We start from the raw sequence: 18,766 nt of genomic DNA, 5'->3' as shown, positions 1-18,766 counted from the left end.
TGCAGGGTCCAGCGTGTGTCCTTCCTGAGTGTTATTTCTCTCTCATTCTTCTCCACTAAGCCAGGGTAGACCAGCAGAGGTCTGACCTGAGGTCTGAGGTCGCACTCCTCACAGGTAAGAAGGCAGGAAGATCCTAATTCAGTACCTTCATGGCTGAGTCATGAGGAATCTGTAGAATATTCCTTAGCCCACAGGAAGCCAGAGAAAGTTTTTCTGAGAAGGGGTGTGTGTTGGAAAGACAATTCTAAGAGTAGAGAGGAAGAGAGTAGAGGAGAGCTCAGCGTTATCTGATGGCAGCCATCAGGGGACAGAGGAGACAATGAGGCAGGAACACAGGGGAGAAGGGGGAGAGGCCCCTTGCAGGGTGAGGCTGCACAGGCGGCCTAAGGCACTAAGTGATTCCCCTCGAAGGGCATGAAGGGCGAGGGCAGAAGGACAGAGAAGGGAAGCGGGTCTGGCCCGAGCGCACGGAGCATGGGGTATCCGGCAGGGGGAAGAGGAGTCGATGCTGATTAGAAACTGAGATTACAGATAGTTTTTGTTTGCTGAAGTGCTGCTCATCAGACAGCTAGGAAACGGGCAGAAGGCAGAGGAGAAGTCTGAGTGGGAAGCCTTATAGACCACCTCTGTCTGAGGGACAGGGGACAGAGGCAGGCACGGCAGGGAACAGCTAAGGAGCAGCCGGACAGACAGGTCAAGGACAGAAAAGACAGCGCCCGTGCTCAAGCCATGTGTGCCAACAATGCCCAGGGCGAGGCAGCCGACAGGCGCAAAGGCTCTGGAGAACCACTGTACGGACGCTTGCTGGGGGCTCACTGTGTGCCAGGCACTAGGGTGTAGTCGGCCCCTCAGGCAACACCTGCCACCCCTGGAACAGGTAGTTTTTAGACAAAGAAACTACTGAACAGAAGTTCAGACAGATGAGCACTGAAAGCCACCAAATGTGGCCAACAGAGGTTCCCCCACGACTGTCCCAGGAGTAGCCTCAGTAAAACGTCAGGGACAGATATGTAGTGAAGGGAGTGTACTGTAGACTGCTAACACAAGCTTGTACTTAGCAGACAGCAGCTACTCCTTTGACAGATTTTGGGTTGAGAAAAGAGGCACAAGGTGGTCAGTTTGAGTGAGACAGGAAAGCTCTTAAAAACTTTCAGAATCTTGGGGCACCTGGGTGGTTCAGAGGGTTAAGCCTCTGCCTTCAGCTCAGGTCATGGTCTCAGGGTCCTGGGATCAAGCCCCACATCAGGCTCTCTGCTCAGCAGAGAGCCTGCTTCCCCCTCTCTCTGCCTGCCTCTTTGCCTACTTGTGATTTCTCTGTGTCAAATAAATAAATAAAGTCTTAAAAGAAAAAAACTTTCTGAAAACTGCATAAAAGCTCAAGGAAGAGATTCACACTGTGAGAGTCACTGAACAAGCGAGAAAAACTTGAAGGAAACGAGACGGCACATTATAATCATGAGCAGCACACATGCTTCCCACGGAGTCGTGCCTATGCTGAGTGCCCAGCACTGAGGCTGGCATGGAGCCAAAGCCGCTCCCTGGCTGGTTAAATGGGTCTAATGCCCACGGCTACGACAACGACCTAGGAATTCCCTTCCTTCTTCCAGGTTGGGTCACTCAGACACTGTCGTCTCAGGGATGCAAGCTGAGTGTATCAGGGGTTAGTAACAGAACTCAGTGGGAACAGTTGTGGGAATCTGAAAGCCTCCGTCATGAAAAATACCCTTCCACAGGTAATCAACAGGCAGTAATAGAAGCACGAATGTCAAAATGCTATTTTTTCCTGTTGCATAAAAGATAAAAATCAGACCTCAGAGAGGACTGGCCACCCCCTCCTGTCAATAGCTTCAAGATAAATCCCATTCTTCTTCTCCCTTTTCACCAGTATGACGTGATCATGATAAACTGACATTACGTTAGCCACAAGTTTGAATTTTGGAATATTGTGGAAAAAGCAAAGTCTTACTTCTTGCCACGCAAAGTAAAACCTGTTTATGGGGCATCAGCTCTCCTAAACAAAGCACACATTTGTGGGTAGCCTATTAGCCGTACATGTGTATGTAGAATTCTGGAGCCCAGGCTTTGCTGATGACCCACTGTATACACTGGGCCCTGGCTCCCTGTGCATTACTTTCCTCATGGACAAGATCATATTTTAAGATACTTTCCAGCTCCTAATAATTAAAATTATGCCTGAGTTTTAAGTTTTTTTGAAATTAGGTAAAATTAGCTCTTAAGTGGCCTCATTATTACCTAATTCAAAACAATTTACTTAAAAGTTTTAAATTATTAAAATTCAAATTTGTAAACTCTGAATTAGTATTTCATAAAATTCTCAAACTACAGGGGAAAAACCACCACCTGGGACAGACTACTTGTGGCACGACTGTGTCCATCGAACTGTTGACTGCTTTCTCTACTCTGTTCACAGAGAAGACCCTAAAACATACACAGAGACACACCAGAAACCCCAACTAACCCCAAATGTCAGTAAAGTTCTAGTAATGGGTAATCTGCTTAGGCCCGGTACTTGTTCCTTTCTTCCAGATTGTAAAATCTCTGAAATCAGAAAGCTTCTACCATCATGGGATAAGCATTGTGCCTCAGTATGCCTCCTGGGGTCTCTCCCCTTCTTAGGGAACCACCTATCTTATGGTAACAATATACCTTTAATACGGGAATTCAGAACAGAGGCCTCAAAACATGACAAGAAAATTTTACACGAAAATAAAACAGCAGACTAAGCAACCTGCAACCAGCACCACAAGGAGCTCCAAATCCATACTACTTCAATGTATCTTGTGAATGTAAACCCCAGGCTATTTCACGGTGGACAGGATCTAGTTTTAAAAGTGTATTTACCTTCCCTCCAAATTTCTATCTAAAAACAATTTAACAAAACTGAAAAACAAGTTACAGACTGGGAGAAAGTAACTATACTGTATTTGGCAAAGAATTTGCTTCCTTAACAAATTAAAATAAAGTACTCCTTCAAATTGATTTTAAAAAATTCAGTTACAGGGGTGCCTGAGTGGCTCAGTGGGTTAAACCTCTGCCTTTGGCTCAGGTCATGGTCTCAGGGTCCTGGGATCGAGCCCCGCATCGGGCTCCCTGCTCAGTGGGGAGCCTGCTTCTACCTCGCCCTCTGCCACTCTCTCGTGCTCACGCACTCAAATAAATAAAAATCTTAAAAAAAAAAAAAAAAATTCAGTTACACAGGAAGCACAGGATGAGAAAGGGATTGGGGTAATACAAAGAGCCAAGAAATAAAGAAAAATGATCCACCTCCTGCAAAAACAGGGAAATGTAAAAGAACAAGGTAAGATCTCTATCATCACCACCAGCCTATCAAACATAAGAACATGGTAACAGAGTTGTGGAGGGACATGGACACAGGGCGGGGAAGCGTACAATGCAAACCCTTCTGAAGGCAGTTTGCCAGTTCGTATAAAGCTGAAAGCATGTAACCTTTAACCATTACCTTAATTTTTAAGGTATCTACCCTCGAAAAGTATGTGTTCACCAAAAAGGGCCACTTAGATTCCCTACAGCTTCTGGTAAACCAAAAAACAAAACAACTTAAACATCAATCAAAACGGGAATGCTTACATGCAATATATTAAGTCCATCCTAAAGAACACCATGCAGGAGTTAAAAGGTAAATTTAAATTCATTAAAATAGCCACATTTCTCAGGAGCACTAAGATATACACAGCAAGTCCTAGAACAATGTGAGTGGTGTAATCGCAGCACTGTACAAAGCAAAACAATGTCAGTATGCTCGCATGTATGCATAAACACATTAAAATAACTGTAAGATGTACTCCAAAAAATTAACAATACAATCCTTTAAGAAAAGGATTTTTTACTCGGTGTTATTTCACCCAAACGTCTTATATCCTCATGCTACTCACACTATTAAAAGAACCCACAACGTATTATCTGAAAATGAATTACTTTAAACTGACCATCCATGCAGGTGAGGAGCTGGGCTACAATTCTTCGTTCCATGTCTTTTGAAGCAACTTCCCTCTTGGGGGTAATAGCATCAATTTCATCAATAAAAAGGACACAGGGTGCATTTGACTAGAAATAAAAATATCACAGAAGATAATCACAAAGACATTCCCCACACTGCAACATAGTTTAGTATGTAATGTTTTAAAAAATTCTGGAGTTCTCAGGCCATTCAGCCAACGAGCAGCACTGAAGAAGGCAGGTCCCAGCATGATCCTGTCTGCTTTAATATGACTTAAGTCACCGCAGAGAGGACAATGAGAGACTGCACACAGGCTATCAAGCTTCCAACTCTCTCATCCACCCATGCTTTGCGGTGACCAAGTTACTGAAATTCTGTCATCAGCGAGCAGTATCTGCAATGCTATGAGGTACAACCCAGGAGGGAGCACAAGCCAAGCCAGAGAACCAGCAGCAGCCAGCCGTGAAGAACGCACTGAGGAAAGAAGGGAAGGGAGTCCCCAGTACTGCCTTGTGGATGACCAGAACCTTCCCCGTGTGTTCTTCAAAGCTCAGAGTGGACAGAGGAGATTCTGAAAGAAGCACCAACTGCCTGGAGCAAAGCCACAGCCACGGGGAACAGAGTGGCAGCGGGGGGCTGGGGAGGGAGGGCGTGGGCCAGTGGCCAGTGAGCATGTGGTCAGGCTGGGGAGACGTTAAGGGTGATGGTCACAAAACATGTGAGTGGATATATTTATTAACACCACAGAACTGTACACTTAAAAAATGTTTAAAATGGCAAGTTTAACTTATTTTACCACAATAAAAACAAATAAAAAGAGAGGAGGATCGGTTAATATGAAAAATTTAAATAAAATTATCGAGACATGCAATCTCCAGCAAGCTCATTCCTAATTCTTCAGGGACACTGATCATGCTAAGGGTCAGACTCTCAGCCCGGCTAAGGCGTCTCAACACCATGGGGACCACAGCAACTAAAGGGAAGATCTGGCCAGCTCGCTTCCAATCCTCCCAGTGACAACATGGGCCAAGGGGCAGCGAGGACTGTAGGCAACACCCAGTCAGTCAGCTCACAGACAGTGGTCTTGGGGGCGAGCACAACAGCATCTGCCCACGACGGGGAAACCCAGTGAGAAAAAGAGGAAGGAGGAGCAAGTGATGGTCATCAGAGTTCAGCTGGACAGAAGCACCAAGGGATCTGCTTGGACCATTTTATCCTTTGACCCAGGCCCCCTAATGCTGCTTCATTAGGTAACAGGGATTGGGAACGTTGGCCATCAACCATGTTTTAACAAAAGGAATTATAGCTGGGATGAAATCCAATCTATAATTTCTCTGGTAACAGGATTTTCTTTTCACTGATTCAAAGAGGCAAGTAGAGAAGAGTTTACCCTGGATTTCTATGGCTGCTTTTATAATGAGATAATCCTAACGGTGAACAATTTTCACACTGCTTACAAACTGTTTGCTAAGTGAAAGGAAAGGAAACAAGACCAGGATAATCTATTTTCAACACACAACCATTGGCTATGACAGCCTCAAACTCCTCACCAGTTACACTTATGCCTGACTTCACATTAAACAGGTGTGTTTAGCCAACAGTCAGTACCCGTGAATAGTTGGAAGTATTTAGCCATCGCAGGCTCTCAGTCGTAACCATGGGCGACCTGATGACCCAGCGTGTCTGACTCACCACGGCCTGCTCAAACAGCTCCCTCAGCTTCTGCTCTGACTCCCCAGACACTCCGGACACAATCTCTGTGGCAGCTACCTTCAGAATTGGGAGGTCCAGTTCCTGGGTAGAAACACATTAAAGAATGATCACGTTGTCAGAATTTATCTTTCCTACCTGTTCCTTATTCAGTCCCTCTCTCAAAATTTCCTGGTTTGAGTACCCAATTTTCTGAGCAACTTCATCTTTTTGTGTTGGGCTGATTATTTAAAAATCTACAGTTTGCTCAAACATAGCACCTGGACACCTGCCACTTGAGTTCACTTTATTAAAGGCACTCTGCAACCCTGCTGTCACCTCTTCTGAGTAAAGGGACTTGGCTCTCCAGAGACAGGTCCCCCTGCTTAGAGCTGAGCCAGAAAGTTCCAGTTATTTATCTGCTGGAAAAGAGAAGCAGGATCACGATACAGTTCTGTCCCACTGGCACAACTGGCTTGTCTCACCTGGCCTCTGGGGCAGGTGCCCGTTACCAGTCAGAGGACAGGCTCCCGACATGAAGGAGGGGGCAAGCGCAGCACTGCACCCCCCACCGGCAACACACAATAACCAGCCTGACTGCACATTCCTACTCATTCTGAAAATCACTGCCTCAGCCATGGACATCCCTCAGAGATGCCACCCATGTGCCGCACCCCGAGTCTCCCATTCATGACCGCTACTGACTGTGGACATTTACTTGTGTGATGGTGGCCTCACGCAACCTCTCCTACGAGACTGGGTTTGCTATATGCCTCACTATATTTCAGTGTCTGCCACGTGGTGGTCACACAATAGTTTTGTCAAAACAGAGGAACGAATGAGCCAAACCCATGGTTCTCCTGTACAAACAAGCTCCCTGTGCAGAGCACTAACCTACTAGTCACAGGTATAAATGCTATTCTTTAAACTGCAGTCACTCGGGGGACGCCTGGGTGGCTCAGTTGGTTAAGCAGCTGCCTTCGGCTCAGGTCATGATCCCAGCGTCCTGGGATCGAGTCCCACATCGGGCTCTCTGCTCAGCAGGGAGCCTGCTTCTCCCTCTGACTCTGCCTGCCACTCTGTCTGCCTGTGCTCGCTCTCTCTCTCTCTGACAAATAAATAAATAAAATCTTTAAACTGCAGTCACTCGGATGTCGTGCATTTTACCACCCAACACAGTTTCTGAAAAATCTGATGAGATTAAAGATTGCTATCTCTGTATTTTGCCACCTAAGATCACCATTTAGAAATGCTATTTTCATATTAAAAAGTACAAGAACATGGGGTGCCTGGCCGGCTCAATCGATGGAGCGTTTGACTCTTGATCTCTTGATTATTTAAAAATTAAGAAAGAAAACCTTAAAAAAAAGTGTAGGAATATGACTCTGAATGGAAATTTTGAGTAACTTTAGTTCTGTGAAAAACAATACGATCCTTCATTTTCTTATTTACTGCTTTTAAGAAGCACTGGCTTAAAGGGAAAGAAAGTAGCCAAAACATAAATTGTGTGTTTAAAAAAAAAGGCTGTTTATAGCCACAACACTTTGCTTCCCACCCAACCCCTGCCATCTAAGTAACTGGCTGCATTAAAGCACACAACAGCAGGAAAGAGGGAAAAATGGAGAGAAAAATGGAGGGCACCTGGGTGGCTCAGGTGGTTAGATGTCTGCCTTCGGTTCAGGTCATGATCTCAGGGTCCTAGGTTAGAGCCCCGCACCCTGCTCCCTGCTCAGCAGGGAGTCTCCCTCTCCTTCTACCTGCCCCAGATGCCCCGGCTTGTGCCCCTTCTCTGTGTGTCAAATAAATAAATAAAATCTTAAAAAAAAAAAAAAAAAATGGAGAGGGGCACCTGGGTGGCTCAGTGGGTTAAAGCCTCTGCCTTCGGCTCAGGTCATGATCCCAAGGTCCTGGGATGGAGCCCCGCATCGGGCTCTCTGCTCAGTGGGTAGCCTGCTTCCCTTCCTCTCTCTCTGCCTGCCTCTCTGCCTTCTTGTGTCTACTACTACTGTCTGTCCAATGGATAAATAAAATCTTTAAAAACAAAAAAACAAAAAACAATGGAGAGAAATTGATCCTCCAGAGAAGATGCCGATTCTGTTTCAGGTTGACCGAAGAGGAACAAGGACACAAGGACCAAAAGCCACAGAGTCAAAGACCAACCTCACCCCAGCAATGGCGTGTGCCAGCAAGGTCTTCCCGCAGCCCGGTGGCCCGTGCAGCAGGACTCCGCGAGGCGGGGTGGCGCCCAGGTGGCAGTACACCTCAGGGTGACGCATGTGGATAAGCATCTTGCAGACTTCCTGGCAGGGAACAGACAGGAAAGACATCTTTCTCGGCCCAAGAGGGAGTGAACCCCAAGGAAGCAATCGGCCTGTCCTCCCAACTAGCCTGAAGCCAAGGCTGCAGCCCAGCTCTGGTGCCCGGTGGAGGACCCTCTCCATGCCCACCACCCCCAGCTGTCAGAGCACCCACCTCGCGGCATCACGGACATGACGCGTGGGAAGTGGAACAGAGCAGATGCTAAGTGAACAGTAATTGTCATTCCTACTTCTGCCACAACAGTACCACTCACAAAACACATATCTTCCATACACTATAATTCCAGTCGTGGCGAAGTAGAAGGTACTACACTTCTTTCCCCCTCAGCACCCTGAAGGTACAAGCCGGGTTTGCCCTTCTCCCCTCCCTAGACTCCTTTTCACCCCCAGTTCCTACCAGAAACAAAGAGGCAGACTTTGTTGGAGTAACGGTTTGGCAATAAGCCCATCTCAGTAAAATTCTGCACTCGAGCTAACCTTTAATGTCGTATCATTGCCTCCGACGTCTTCAAACTTCACCTTGGAGACCTGTAACTCTAGCTCCTTGGCTTTAGCTTGTACACAAAAGAGATGAAAAGATTAGTGATTCAGTAGTAACTCAGAATTCTACTGAATAATGTCTAAGGAAACCAAGGTCCATGGGACAGTGAAGATTTTTCTCACAAACATCACTGCACACGGCAGGTCCAGGCACAAGGGCTGGGACTGAGGACGCCACTCCCTGAGCCCACTGGTCAGCCCCCCTCCCACCCCCCAGGACTCGCAGCGCACCTTTCCGCTTCAGGACAGCTTCGATTTCTCCATCTGCTTCCTGAAGGTCTTTCTTCCTTTTGCTTCCTTTCCTCTTCAGCCTACTTTTCCTTTTTTCACTACTCTCCAGAAGAGAAGCATCCTTGGAATCCTGGAAAGAAAAGAAGTTTTGATATGCCCTACTCGAAATCACAGCACCAGTATTTCTTTCTTTCCTTTTTTTTTTTTAAAGATTTTATTTATTTTTTATTTATTTGACAGAGAGACAGCAAGAGAGGGAACACAAGCAGGGGGAGATGGAGTGGGAGAAGCAGGTTTCCCGCTGAACAGGGAGCCTGATGTGGGACTCAATTCCAGGACCCTGGATCCCTGGGTGGAACTTAGAAAGGTTTTTAAAGAAAAAAAAAAAAAAGGGTATCTACTTACACTGCTTACACTGTATTTTCATGGTGTACCATTTGGGCAGGCTCCCTCAAGTTATTACCTTAAACTCAAAGTGAGCCACACACTGGTTTAGCACTAACTTCCCTTCCTCCCAGAACAACCAACTTTCTCTAACACATGCCCAAAGTACCTATTTTTTAACCCGCACTGGTAAATGCACCTTGGAAGGCTCATTAGGCACTAATTCAACAAAGTGACAACTATATGTCAGACGCATTTTTGAGATTTTAGTTATTTATTTTAGAGAGAATGAGACAGAGAGAGAGAGAGAGAGCATGCACACATGTGCATGAGTAGGGGCAGGGGCAGAGAGAGAGAGAGAGACTCTCAAGCAGGCTCCTTGCCCAGAGCAGAGCCCTATGCTGTGCTCAATACCAGGACCCTGAGACCATGACCAGAACCAAAGTCAAGATTCAGACCTCGACTGACTGAGCCACCCAGGTGCCCCCATTAGCGGCATTTTAGCCAGGGAGACACTATTAAATAAACCAAAGGTCCTATTCCCCTGAAGCTGATGTTCTAAAGAGGAAAGTCAAAGAAAAAAACCCAACAAGAGAATTACTCAGTAAGTTTAAGTGGTCTTAAGTGCTTGACAAAAAGGAGATGAAGGGGAGTCAAAAAGTTGGAGTCAGTATCCAACTACGGGATATTTTACACATCAGAAAAGGACACTGACAAGATTACAGGAAAGAAGATATGAGGAATCTGGGGACAGTACCAGATAGAAGCACAAGCGCACAGGCCCCAGGTGAGCATGCATGGGGTGTTCAAGGCCACGGTGGCTGAGATGACTGAAGAGCCAGTAGGGTAGCCGTGTGCACAATTTTCCTGGCTACTGTAAGGCCTTGGATTAGACTGAACAAAGCCATTTTTAATACATGAATGGGAACAATCTGACTTGTAAAAACAACAACTGTGGGGTGCCTGGATGGCTCAGTCAGTTAAGTGTCTGACATCAGCTAAGGCATGATCTCGGGGTCCTGGGATCTAGTCCTGCAAAGGGCTCCCTGCTCAGTGTGGAGTCTGCATCTCCCTCTCCCTTTGTGCTCTCCCTCTCAAATAAATAAAATCTTAAACAAATAAAATGACATCTGCGTATGGAAAATAAACTGGGGGGAGGTTATTTCAGTAGTAAAGGCTTAGACCTGGACAGAAATGGTGGCGACATGACCTCGTTCTCTGTATGCTTCCAAATCCCCATGCCCTTCAAGAAACACAAGAATCTGCTGATGTTACTTCAAATGAAAAGGTGGTAATGTGCTCCAACTACTTAGGGCTAAAATTCCACTACAAAAATACCTCTATCTCAGATCCTGGCTTCTTGTGATTACTCTTCTCATCTGTCAGGTCCATCTTTCCACCAGTTCTGTCGATAAACCACCCTCCCTCAGAACCTCTGGCCGGGGTCTTTAACGGGATGGAGCCTGTTCCCGAAGGTGTCCATGGGGTCGAACCAGTGGTTTCTCTGGGCTCCATCTCAGGAGTACTTGAAACAGAATCAGAATGTCCTTTCCGATATAAGGAGAGTAGGGAGCTGTTCATGTGATTTGCTGCCTGGCAGAAACATGACATCAGCATGAATTACTTGAAGGTACTCATGGGAAGCTGGTTACCTGTAAATTCCACTACCCACCTTCTCTCACAGCATTTCAGCCAGAAAACACAGGGGTTCACAAAAAGATGCTTCATAAACAAACATTTACTGTTCACAAATGATGTCCCCCCACTTCACCTCAAGTTAATGCACCAATTCATAAATGTTAAATAAAAAGTTAAATAAAATCAAGCAAGTAAACTCCCTTTTAAAAAATACAACAGTGGGAGCGCCTGGGTGGCTCAGGCCACCTCTGCCTTAGGCTTGGGTCATGGTCCCAGGGTCATGGGATCAAGCCCCGCATCAGGCTGTCTGTTCAGTGGGGAGTCTGCTTCCCCCTCTCTCTCTGCCTTCTTGTGATCTCTGTCAAATAAATAAATAAAAATCTTAAAAAAAAAAATACAACAGTGGGACACCTGGGTGGTTCAGTGGGTTGAGCCTCTGCCTTAGGCTCAGGTCATGGTCTCAGGGTCCTGGGATCGAACCCCACATTCGGCTCTCTGCTCAGTGGGGAGCCTGCTTCCCCTCTCTCTCTGCCCATCTCTGCCTACTTGTGATCTCTCTCTCTGTCAAATAAATAAACAAAAATATTTTTTTAAAAATAAAATAATAAAAAAAATTTAAAAATAAAAAAAAATACAACAGAATCGGGTGTAAAAATAAGCTGGTTGTCAAGGAGAGTCACTACTATCCCATCAATTCAATACAGAACCAGAGAGAACTCATTATCATTCTAACGTTGTTAATAAATTTAAGAACTGAATTACCATTAGGGAAAAAATACAGTAAGTTACAAATCATCTGGCATATTATTTCTACATTTCCCTTCAATCAAAGCCTACTTCTTGGAAATGTCAACTCTTTGACAGAAAATGTATCCTTTTCTCAATTTTTACTGATAATTCCCCTTTCTCTTCCCCTATGCCCTTATTTCTGGCCACTCTCTTCCCCTTTTCTTCCTTATAAAATAAGCCATAAACACAAATACTGAAAGGATGGCCATCCGGAGAATTCTTCAACACTATACATAGAAAGTTTTCAATTATTTATTGATGGAGGTGTTCAAAGTCTCTTATTCTATTCCACACTGATTTTTTTAAGAAGTGTTCATAATGATTTTTTAAAAAAACCAAAATGGGTCCATTAAATGTCTGACTTACCTGTGGATCTGGGTAGTCTTCCATATTTGAATCATCATCTGAATAGCTTTCAGTATACCTCAGTGAGAAGAGGAAAAGAAACATTTTTTAAAATTTTTTTTAAAGACTTTATTTATTTATTTGACAGACAGAGATCACAAGTAGGCAGAGAGGCAGGCAGAGAGAGAGGAGGAAGCAGGCTCCCTGCCGAGCGGAGAGCCCGATGCGGGGCTTGATCCCAGGACCCCGGGATCATGACCCGAGCCAAAGGCAGAGGCTTTAACCCACTGAGTCACCCAGGTGCCCCGAAAAGAAACATTTTAAAGGCTTTTCTCCCACATCCTAAAAAATTTACTACCCAAACAAAAAAATATACTAAGACACTACTGGGTATTTACCCCAAAGATAGAGATGTAGCGAAAAGGGCCATGTGTACCCCAATGTTCGTAGCAGCAATGGCCATAGTCGCCGAACTATGCAAAGAACCAAGATGCCCTTCAATGGACAATGGATAAAGAAGATGTGGTCCATATATACTATGTAATATTATGCCTCCATCAGAAAGGATGAATACCCAACTTTTATATCAACATGGACAGGACTGGAAGAGATTATGCTAAATGAAATAAGTCAAGCAGAGAGAATCAATTATCATATGGTTTCACTTACTTGTGGAGCATAAGAAATAACACGGAGGACATGGGGAGACGGAGAGAAGGGAGTTGGGGGAAATCGGAGGGGGAAACGAACCAGGAGAGACTATGGACTCTGAGAAACAAACCGAGGGTTTTGGAGGGGAGGGGAGTGGAGTGGGAGGTTGGGTGAGCCTGGTGCTGGGTGTTATGGAGGGCACATATTGCATGGAGCACTAGGTGTGGTTCATAAACAATGAATTCTGAAACATGGAAAAGAAATTAAAAAATAAATAAAAATTAAAAAATATATATACACTAAGGCAAAATATTATGGTAGTTAATAGTCCAGGCTTTGGAGTTAAGAGAAATCTGGATTCAACATTCAACAGTGCGGTTACTAGCTTCTACTTAATCTCTGTGAGGACCTGCTTCCCTATCTATAAAGAGGGAGAATAAATAATACCCACCTCACTGGCTTATTAGAAGATTCAACAGAAGCTCACCAAGTCCTTAGAGTACATAATAAATGCTTAATAAATTGTGGTTATCTTAATCCTAGCAATTAATAAAAGTGAAATGCAAATTCCTATCTGACCCAAGGCTCTCATTAGGAATATCAGATGCCAAAAAAGGGGAAATATTCCAGCAAGCCATAATTAAATAACTAAGTAACAAATTAACAAATTCTATATGACCCAGTCACATGACCAAGTGCAGCTTTCCCAAGTCTGTCCATGAGAAATGAACGTACACAGAGGTTTTCATATCCTACAGTAAGGAACAGGCATAAATCCTAACAAGTACAAACTGAAAATGCAGTCTCAGTTCATCATAACCCAGAGTTGATACTTAATAGCTTCAGGAAACTATAGGACCCTGCTACTATTTAATCAAATGTCTTTAGAAAGTAATTAGTAAGTAAAGGACTCTTTTTAAGCAAAAAAGGCTTACGTGGAAAAAAAAAAAAAGAAAGGCTTATGTGAATGTTATGTCCCATTTTTATAATTAAGACATGAATTCTCTTGTTATTCATTAAATTCTAATAATATAAGTTTGGGCATTTCTAATCAATGTAAAGAAGGTGAATTATTCAACTATTTAGGAAAAAAATCCATTTTGCCTATGAGTCACACCCTACAAATACAAGCAGACTAAAGAGTTAAATATAAAGCTGTAAATAAATAAGCAAAAGTACAGTAATTATCCCATATACACCTGTGATAGAGCTTTCTAAGTATATCAGCATCAACCATAAAGACTGACAAATTGGACTAGGTTCTCTAATCAAAAGACACTTTTTTTAAAAAAAGATTTTATTTATTTATTTATTTGAGACGGGGAGGGAGAGAGAACATGAGCAGGGCGTAAGGGCAGAGGCAGAGGGAGAGGGAGAAGCAGGCTCCCCACTGAGCAGGCAGCCCGATTCAAGACTTGAACCCAGGAGCCTAAGATCATGACCTGAGCCGAAGGCAGCTGCTTAACCAAGTGAACCATCCAGGTGCCCCAAAAGACACTTTAAACAAAAATAAAAAACAAATGGCAGAATGGAACAAGCATGTGCAATACCTATAAAAAGTAGTATTATTTTATACAACTCATATGGAAAATTCGAATACCTCTCAAATGAAGAGACAAAACCCATAAGCAAGCAACTAACAGAAAAAAGATGAAACAGTCAAAAAAAATTGAACTTCACAAGTTATCAAAAAACTACAAATAAAAATATATCAATTTTCACCTAAGAAGCTGGCAAAGATTAAAGAATAGTACTACTAGGACCACAGGGGTGGCCCTTGTATGTACAGGGGTGCATAAAAATGCACTCTTTAGGGACACCTGGGTGGCTCAGTCGGTTATACATCTGCCTTCGGCTCATGATCCCAGCGTCCTGGGATCGAGTTCTGCATCAGGCTGCTCCTCAGCAGGAAGTCTATTTCTCTCTCTGCTTGCTGTTCCCTCTGCTTGTGCTCACTCTTTCCCTGTCTCTCTCAATCTAAGAAATAAATAAAATCTTAAAAAAAAAAAGAAGAAAAGAAAAGAAGTGCACTTTTTATACAAAACTGCTGGGAGTATGAACCCAGACAACTGTTTGGAAGACAACTCCAAATGTATCGGAAATCTCAAAAATGTATCTTTGACCCCAGACAAACCACTTCAGGAATTTAACATTTAAAAAAACAAAGAAATGGGGGTGCCTGGGTGGCTCAGTTGGTGTCTGCCTTTGGCTCGGGTCCTGATCCCAAGTTCCTGGGATCAAGCCCCACATAGGGCTCCCTACTTAGTACAAAGCCTGCTTCTCCCTCTCTCTGCCTGCCACTCTCCTTGCTTGTGCTCTCTGTCAAATAAATAAGTAAAATCTTTAAAAATGTATACAAAGATATGTCCTAAAGGATTATTTACTATGTGCACGATAGTGCAAAACTGGAAAGAACCAAATGTTGAACTAGTTAAGAAAATGATGGTAAATCCAAATGAAAAGGCAGCAAAGTGAAAAGGAGCTACCAACATAATACTATAGACATCGAAAGGAAAATGAGAGGGTTATCTTGAACTTTATGCCAACAAATTCCACACCCTAGCTGAAATGGAAATGTTCCCTTAAAAGTACAATTTACCAACACTGATAAAAGAAAAAGAAGATAGAAAGAGCCCTAGATCTAGCAAAAATAAATGTTATCTAAACCCCTTCCAAAAAGAAGCCTCTAGGTCAACATGAATTCTAGGTGAATTCTAACAAACTAAGATAGAACAACAGTAATACTACGCTAACTTTTTCATCAAATAGAGACATAAAAACATTTTCCAGCTAATATTATGAAGTCAGTACAACCCTAATACCAAAACTTGATGAAGACACTGCAAAAGAGGAAAGAAATGGGGGTGCCTGGTGGTAGTCATTAAGCATCTGCCTTCAGCTTAGGTCATGATCCCAGGATCCTGAGACAGACCCTTGCAAAGGGCTCCCTCTTCCACTCCCCCTGCTCGTGTTCCTTCTCTTGCTATCTCTCTGTTAAATAAACAAAATCTTTAAAAGAAAAAAATGCACACCAGTATGAATAGAGACATAACCACATACAAAAAAAGATTAGCAAACAGGATTTTCCAATATCTAAGAAGGATAATACATCAGGACCAAGTAAGGTGTTTCCCAGGATTAAGACCCACTTAACACTCAAAAAAATCAACATAATTCACCAAATTAATAGAACAAAGGGAAAAAACATAGCAAAATCCTTCATTAAGTGCATAAAGAGCATTTGAAAATGTAATACCCATTCATGATAAAAACCCTCAATATTATTACTTAAATGACAAAATTAGTTGGTACCATTTTACATATCTGGCATTGTATTAGGGCAGAGGAAAACACAGATAATGATATGGGTCTGTTGCAGATACATACATAACAATCTCAACACCATATAACAAGCAACATCACAAATATCTATAAATAGGAGTTAAGGAAATCTGCAGAAAGGCATCTAAGACGGCCCAACAAAGGCACTAATGTGGCGTCTTGAAGGCTGGGTGGGAGTTACAGAAAGCCACTCATACAAAGGCACAAAAATGTGTCCTCTTTGGGCAACTGTGAGTATTCAGTAGGCCTGAAGCAAAGATCTGGAGACAGATTAAGTATTACATGTAGCCAATGCTGGCGATGAAGAGCCACTGAAAATTTTGCAAATAGAAATGCAATGTGACTGGGCTCCTGCTTAAGAAAAACAGTTCCTTTTCTGTAATCCTTACTCATTATCGTCTTCGTCTTGTCTTGCTCTTTTTGCCAGATGTTCATCTTCCAATTCTGTTAGATCCTTAAGTTCTTTCTCACTAGTAATTATATTAAATACTGAAACAAAGAGAAAAATGTCATGACCTAAAACAATTCTTTAACTTCATTAATAATTTAGTTCTAACACTAAAAGACTCACCTTTTTCTACCTGAATCCTAAAAGCATTTCTTTTTCTTCGACCGTAGTCTATACTGAAAAACATGAAAAGAATCTTAGTACAGTGGTCTCCACCAACGTTTTCCCATTAGACTCAATCTAAATTGATCACATTAATTTGCACAAGTATGTAAGTATGTCACTGTATTCACCCTGACCATAAGCTTATTTTCACTCTCTCTCTAACAAATAAAATCCTTTAAAAAAAAAGCTTATTTTCAAGGAAATTCTGAGTTTACATTTCACTACTATAAATTTTTTTCTTTTGAAATTTTATGTATTTCAGAGACAGAGAAAGAGAGAGATAACATGAGCAGGGGAAGAAGCAGAGGCAGAGGGAGGAGACTCCCCACTGCGCAAGGAGCTCAACACAGGGCTTGATCCTAGGGCCTGAGCCGAAGGTAGACACTTAACCAACTGATCCACCCAGGGACCCATAAAATTTTCTTGATTAGAAATGGAGTTACAGAGGCACCTGGGTGGCTCAGTGGGTTAAGCCTCGGCCTTCAGCTTGGGTTGTGGTCTCAGGGTCCTGGGATTGAGCCCCGCTTTGGGCTCTCTGCTCAGTGGGGAGCCTGCTTCCTCCTCTCTCTGCCTGTCTCTCTGCCTACTTGTGAAATAAATAAATAAAATCTTAAAAAAAAAAGAAGAGAAAAAGAAAAAAGAAATGGGGTTACAGGGGCACCTGGGTGGCTCAGTGGGTTAGGCCTCAGCCTTCAGGTCAAGTCATGATCTCAGGGTCCTGGTATCGAGCCCCACATGGGGTTCTCTGCTCAGCGGGGAGTCTGCTTCCCCCTCTCTCTCTGCCTGCCTCTCTGCCTACTTGTGATCTCTCTCTCTGTCAAGTAAATAAAATCTTAAAAAAAAAAAGAAATGGGGTTATGGGGCGCCTGGGTGGCTCAGTGGGTTAAAGCCTCTGCCTTTGGCTCAGGTCATGATCCCAGGGTCCTGGGATGGATCAAGCCTCACATCGGGCTCTATGCTCAGCCGGTAGCCTGCTTCCTCCTCTCTCTCTCTCTGCCTGCCTTTCTGCCTACTTGTGATCTCTGTCAAATAAATAAATAAATAAATAAATAATCTACTAAAAAAATAAAAAAAAGAAATGGGGTTATAGCATCAGAACTACTGGCAGCTTGTACTGGAAGAGACAGGAAAGATGAAGGAAGGAATACGACTGAAGTTCTAAGATTATACAGGAGGGGCCATCAGCTGTGGACACACATGACCCTTCAAGGAAAGGTCTGAATGACTCTAAAGGAGGCTCAGAGGTTGGAGGGCTGCCACCACTGCCTTGGGCCCAGGGGTCCAGATCTGGAAAGTGGCACTGTCCCTCTTAAGGGCAGGGCGGCCATCCTAGTGGGCCCACAGGACAAAGCAATGAAGCAAACTAATCCAATACAACTGGTGTTTTTATAAGAGTAAGAGGGGCACCTGATTGGCTCAGTCGGTGGAGCACGTGACTGCTGATCTCACGGTTCTGAGTTTGAGTCCCACACTGGGTATAGAGAATACTTAGAAATAAAATCTTAAAAGAGTAAGAGATTAGCAGGTGAGGACACAGGAAGAAGACAGTCACCTGCAAGGCAAAGAGAGACCTCAGGAGAAACCAACCCAGGCAGAGCCTTGAATGATCCCTGACTTCCTGCCCCACAACTGTGAGACTTTAAGCTTCTGTAGTTTAAGATCCCCTACCTCAGATTCATTTCTTTCTTTCTTTTTTTTTTTTTTAAGATTTTATTTATTTATTTGACAGAGAGAGACACAGCAAGAGAGGGAACACAAGCAAGGGTAGTGGCAGAGAGAGAAGCAGGCTCTGCGGGAAGCCTGATGCCGGGCTTGATCCCAGGACCCTGGGATCATGACCTGAGCCAAAGGCAGATGCTTAATGAATGAACCACCAAGGCGCCCTGTCCGATATTTTTTTATGACAGTCCTAGCAAACTAGAATACTGAGAAAAAGAAAACAGAGGGTCTGAAATATACAAAGTGGTGATAATTCATGGAGTGAGGTATCAGGAAAGGTGAAGTTAGAGACAGAAGAGAAAAACTGAATCTTTAGGGGGAAGCCTAGAGATGTTTCAAGGTAGCCAGGAAGCTCAGGGAGATCATACCTGATGGTTTTAATTCTTTAATGAGACAGGAAAAAAGGCAATACTCCTGACCAGACTGTAAGGTACTGAAAGGGAAGCAGCAGCCATTTCCCTTAGTAACAAAGACAGCATCTTGCATACAATAGGTAATTGATAAATCTTTGTATACCTAGACTGAATT

General features: G+C 43.5%; 1 protein-coding gene across 1 annotated transcript in view; it reads right to left on the bottom strand.

The window, feature by feature from the left end:
- NVL (nuclear VCP like) overlaps positions 1-18,766 on the bottom strand; it is a 97,107-nt gene that overhangs the window by 74,424 nt on the left and 3,917 nt on the right. Inside the window, exons 3-11 of the mRNA XM_059412921.1 lie at positions 16,478-16,530; positions 16,296-16,395; positions 11,935-11,992; positions 10,480-10,734; positions 8,758-8,887; positions 8,464-8,540; positions 7,834-7,968; positions 5,672-5,773; positions 3,969-4,086 (exon numbers count right to left, since the gene is read on the bottom strand). Of these exons, the coding sequence (XP_059268904.1) occupies positions 3,969-4,086; positions 5,672-5,773; positions 7,834-7,968; positions 8,464-8,540; positions 8,758-8,887; positions 10,480-10,734; positions 11,935-11,992; positions 16,296-16,395; positions 16,478-16,530 (1,028 nt within the window). The remainder of the gene's footprint in view (positions 1-3,968; positions 4,087-5,671; positions 5,774-7,833; positions 7,969-8,463; positions 8,541-8,757; positions 8,888-10,479; positions 10,735-11,934; positions 11,993-16,295; positions 16,396-16,477; positions 16,531-18,766) is intronic.

Source organism: Mustela nigripes, chromosome 10 (genome assembly GCF_022355385.1).
Source record: "Mustela nigripes isolate SB6536 chromosome 10, MUSNIG.SB6536, whole genome shotgun sequence".
Lineage (NCBI taxonomy): Eukaryota > Metazoa > Chordata > Mammalia > Carnivora > Mustelidae > Mustela > Mustela nigripes.
This window is presented reverse-complemented; position numbering and strand designations above follow the sequence as displayed.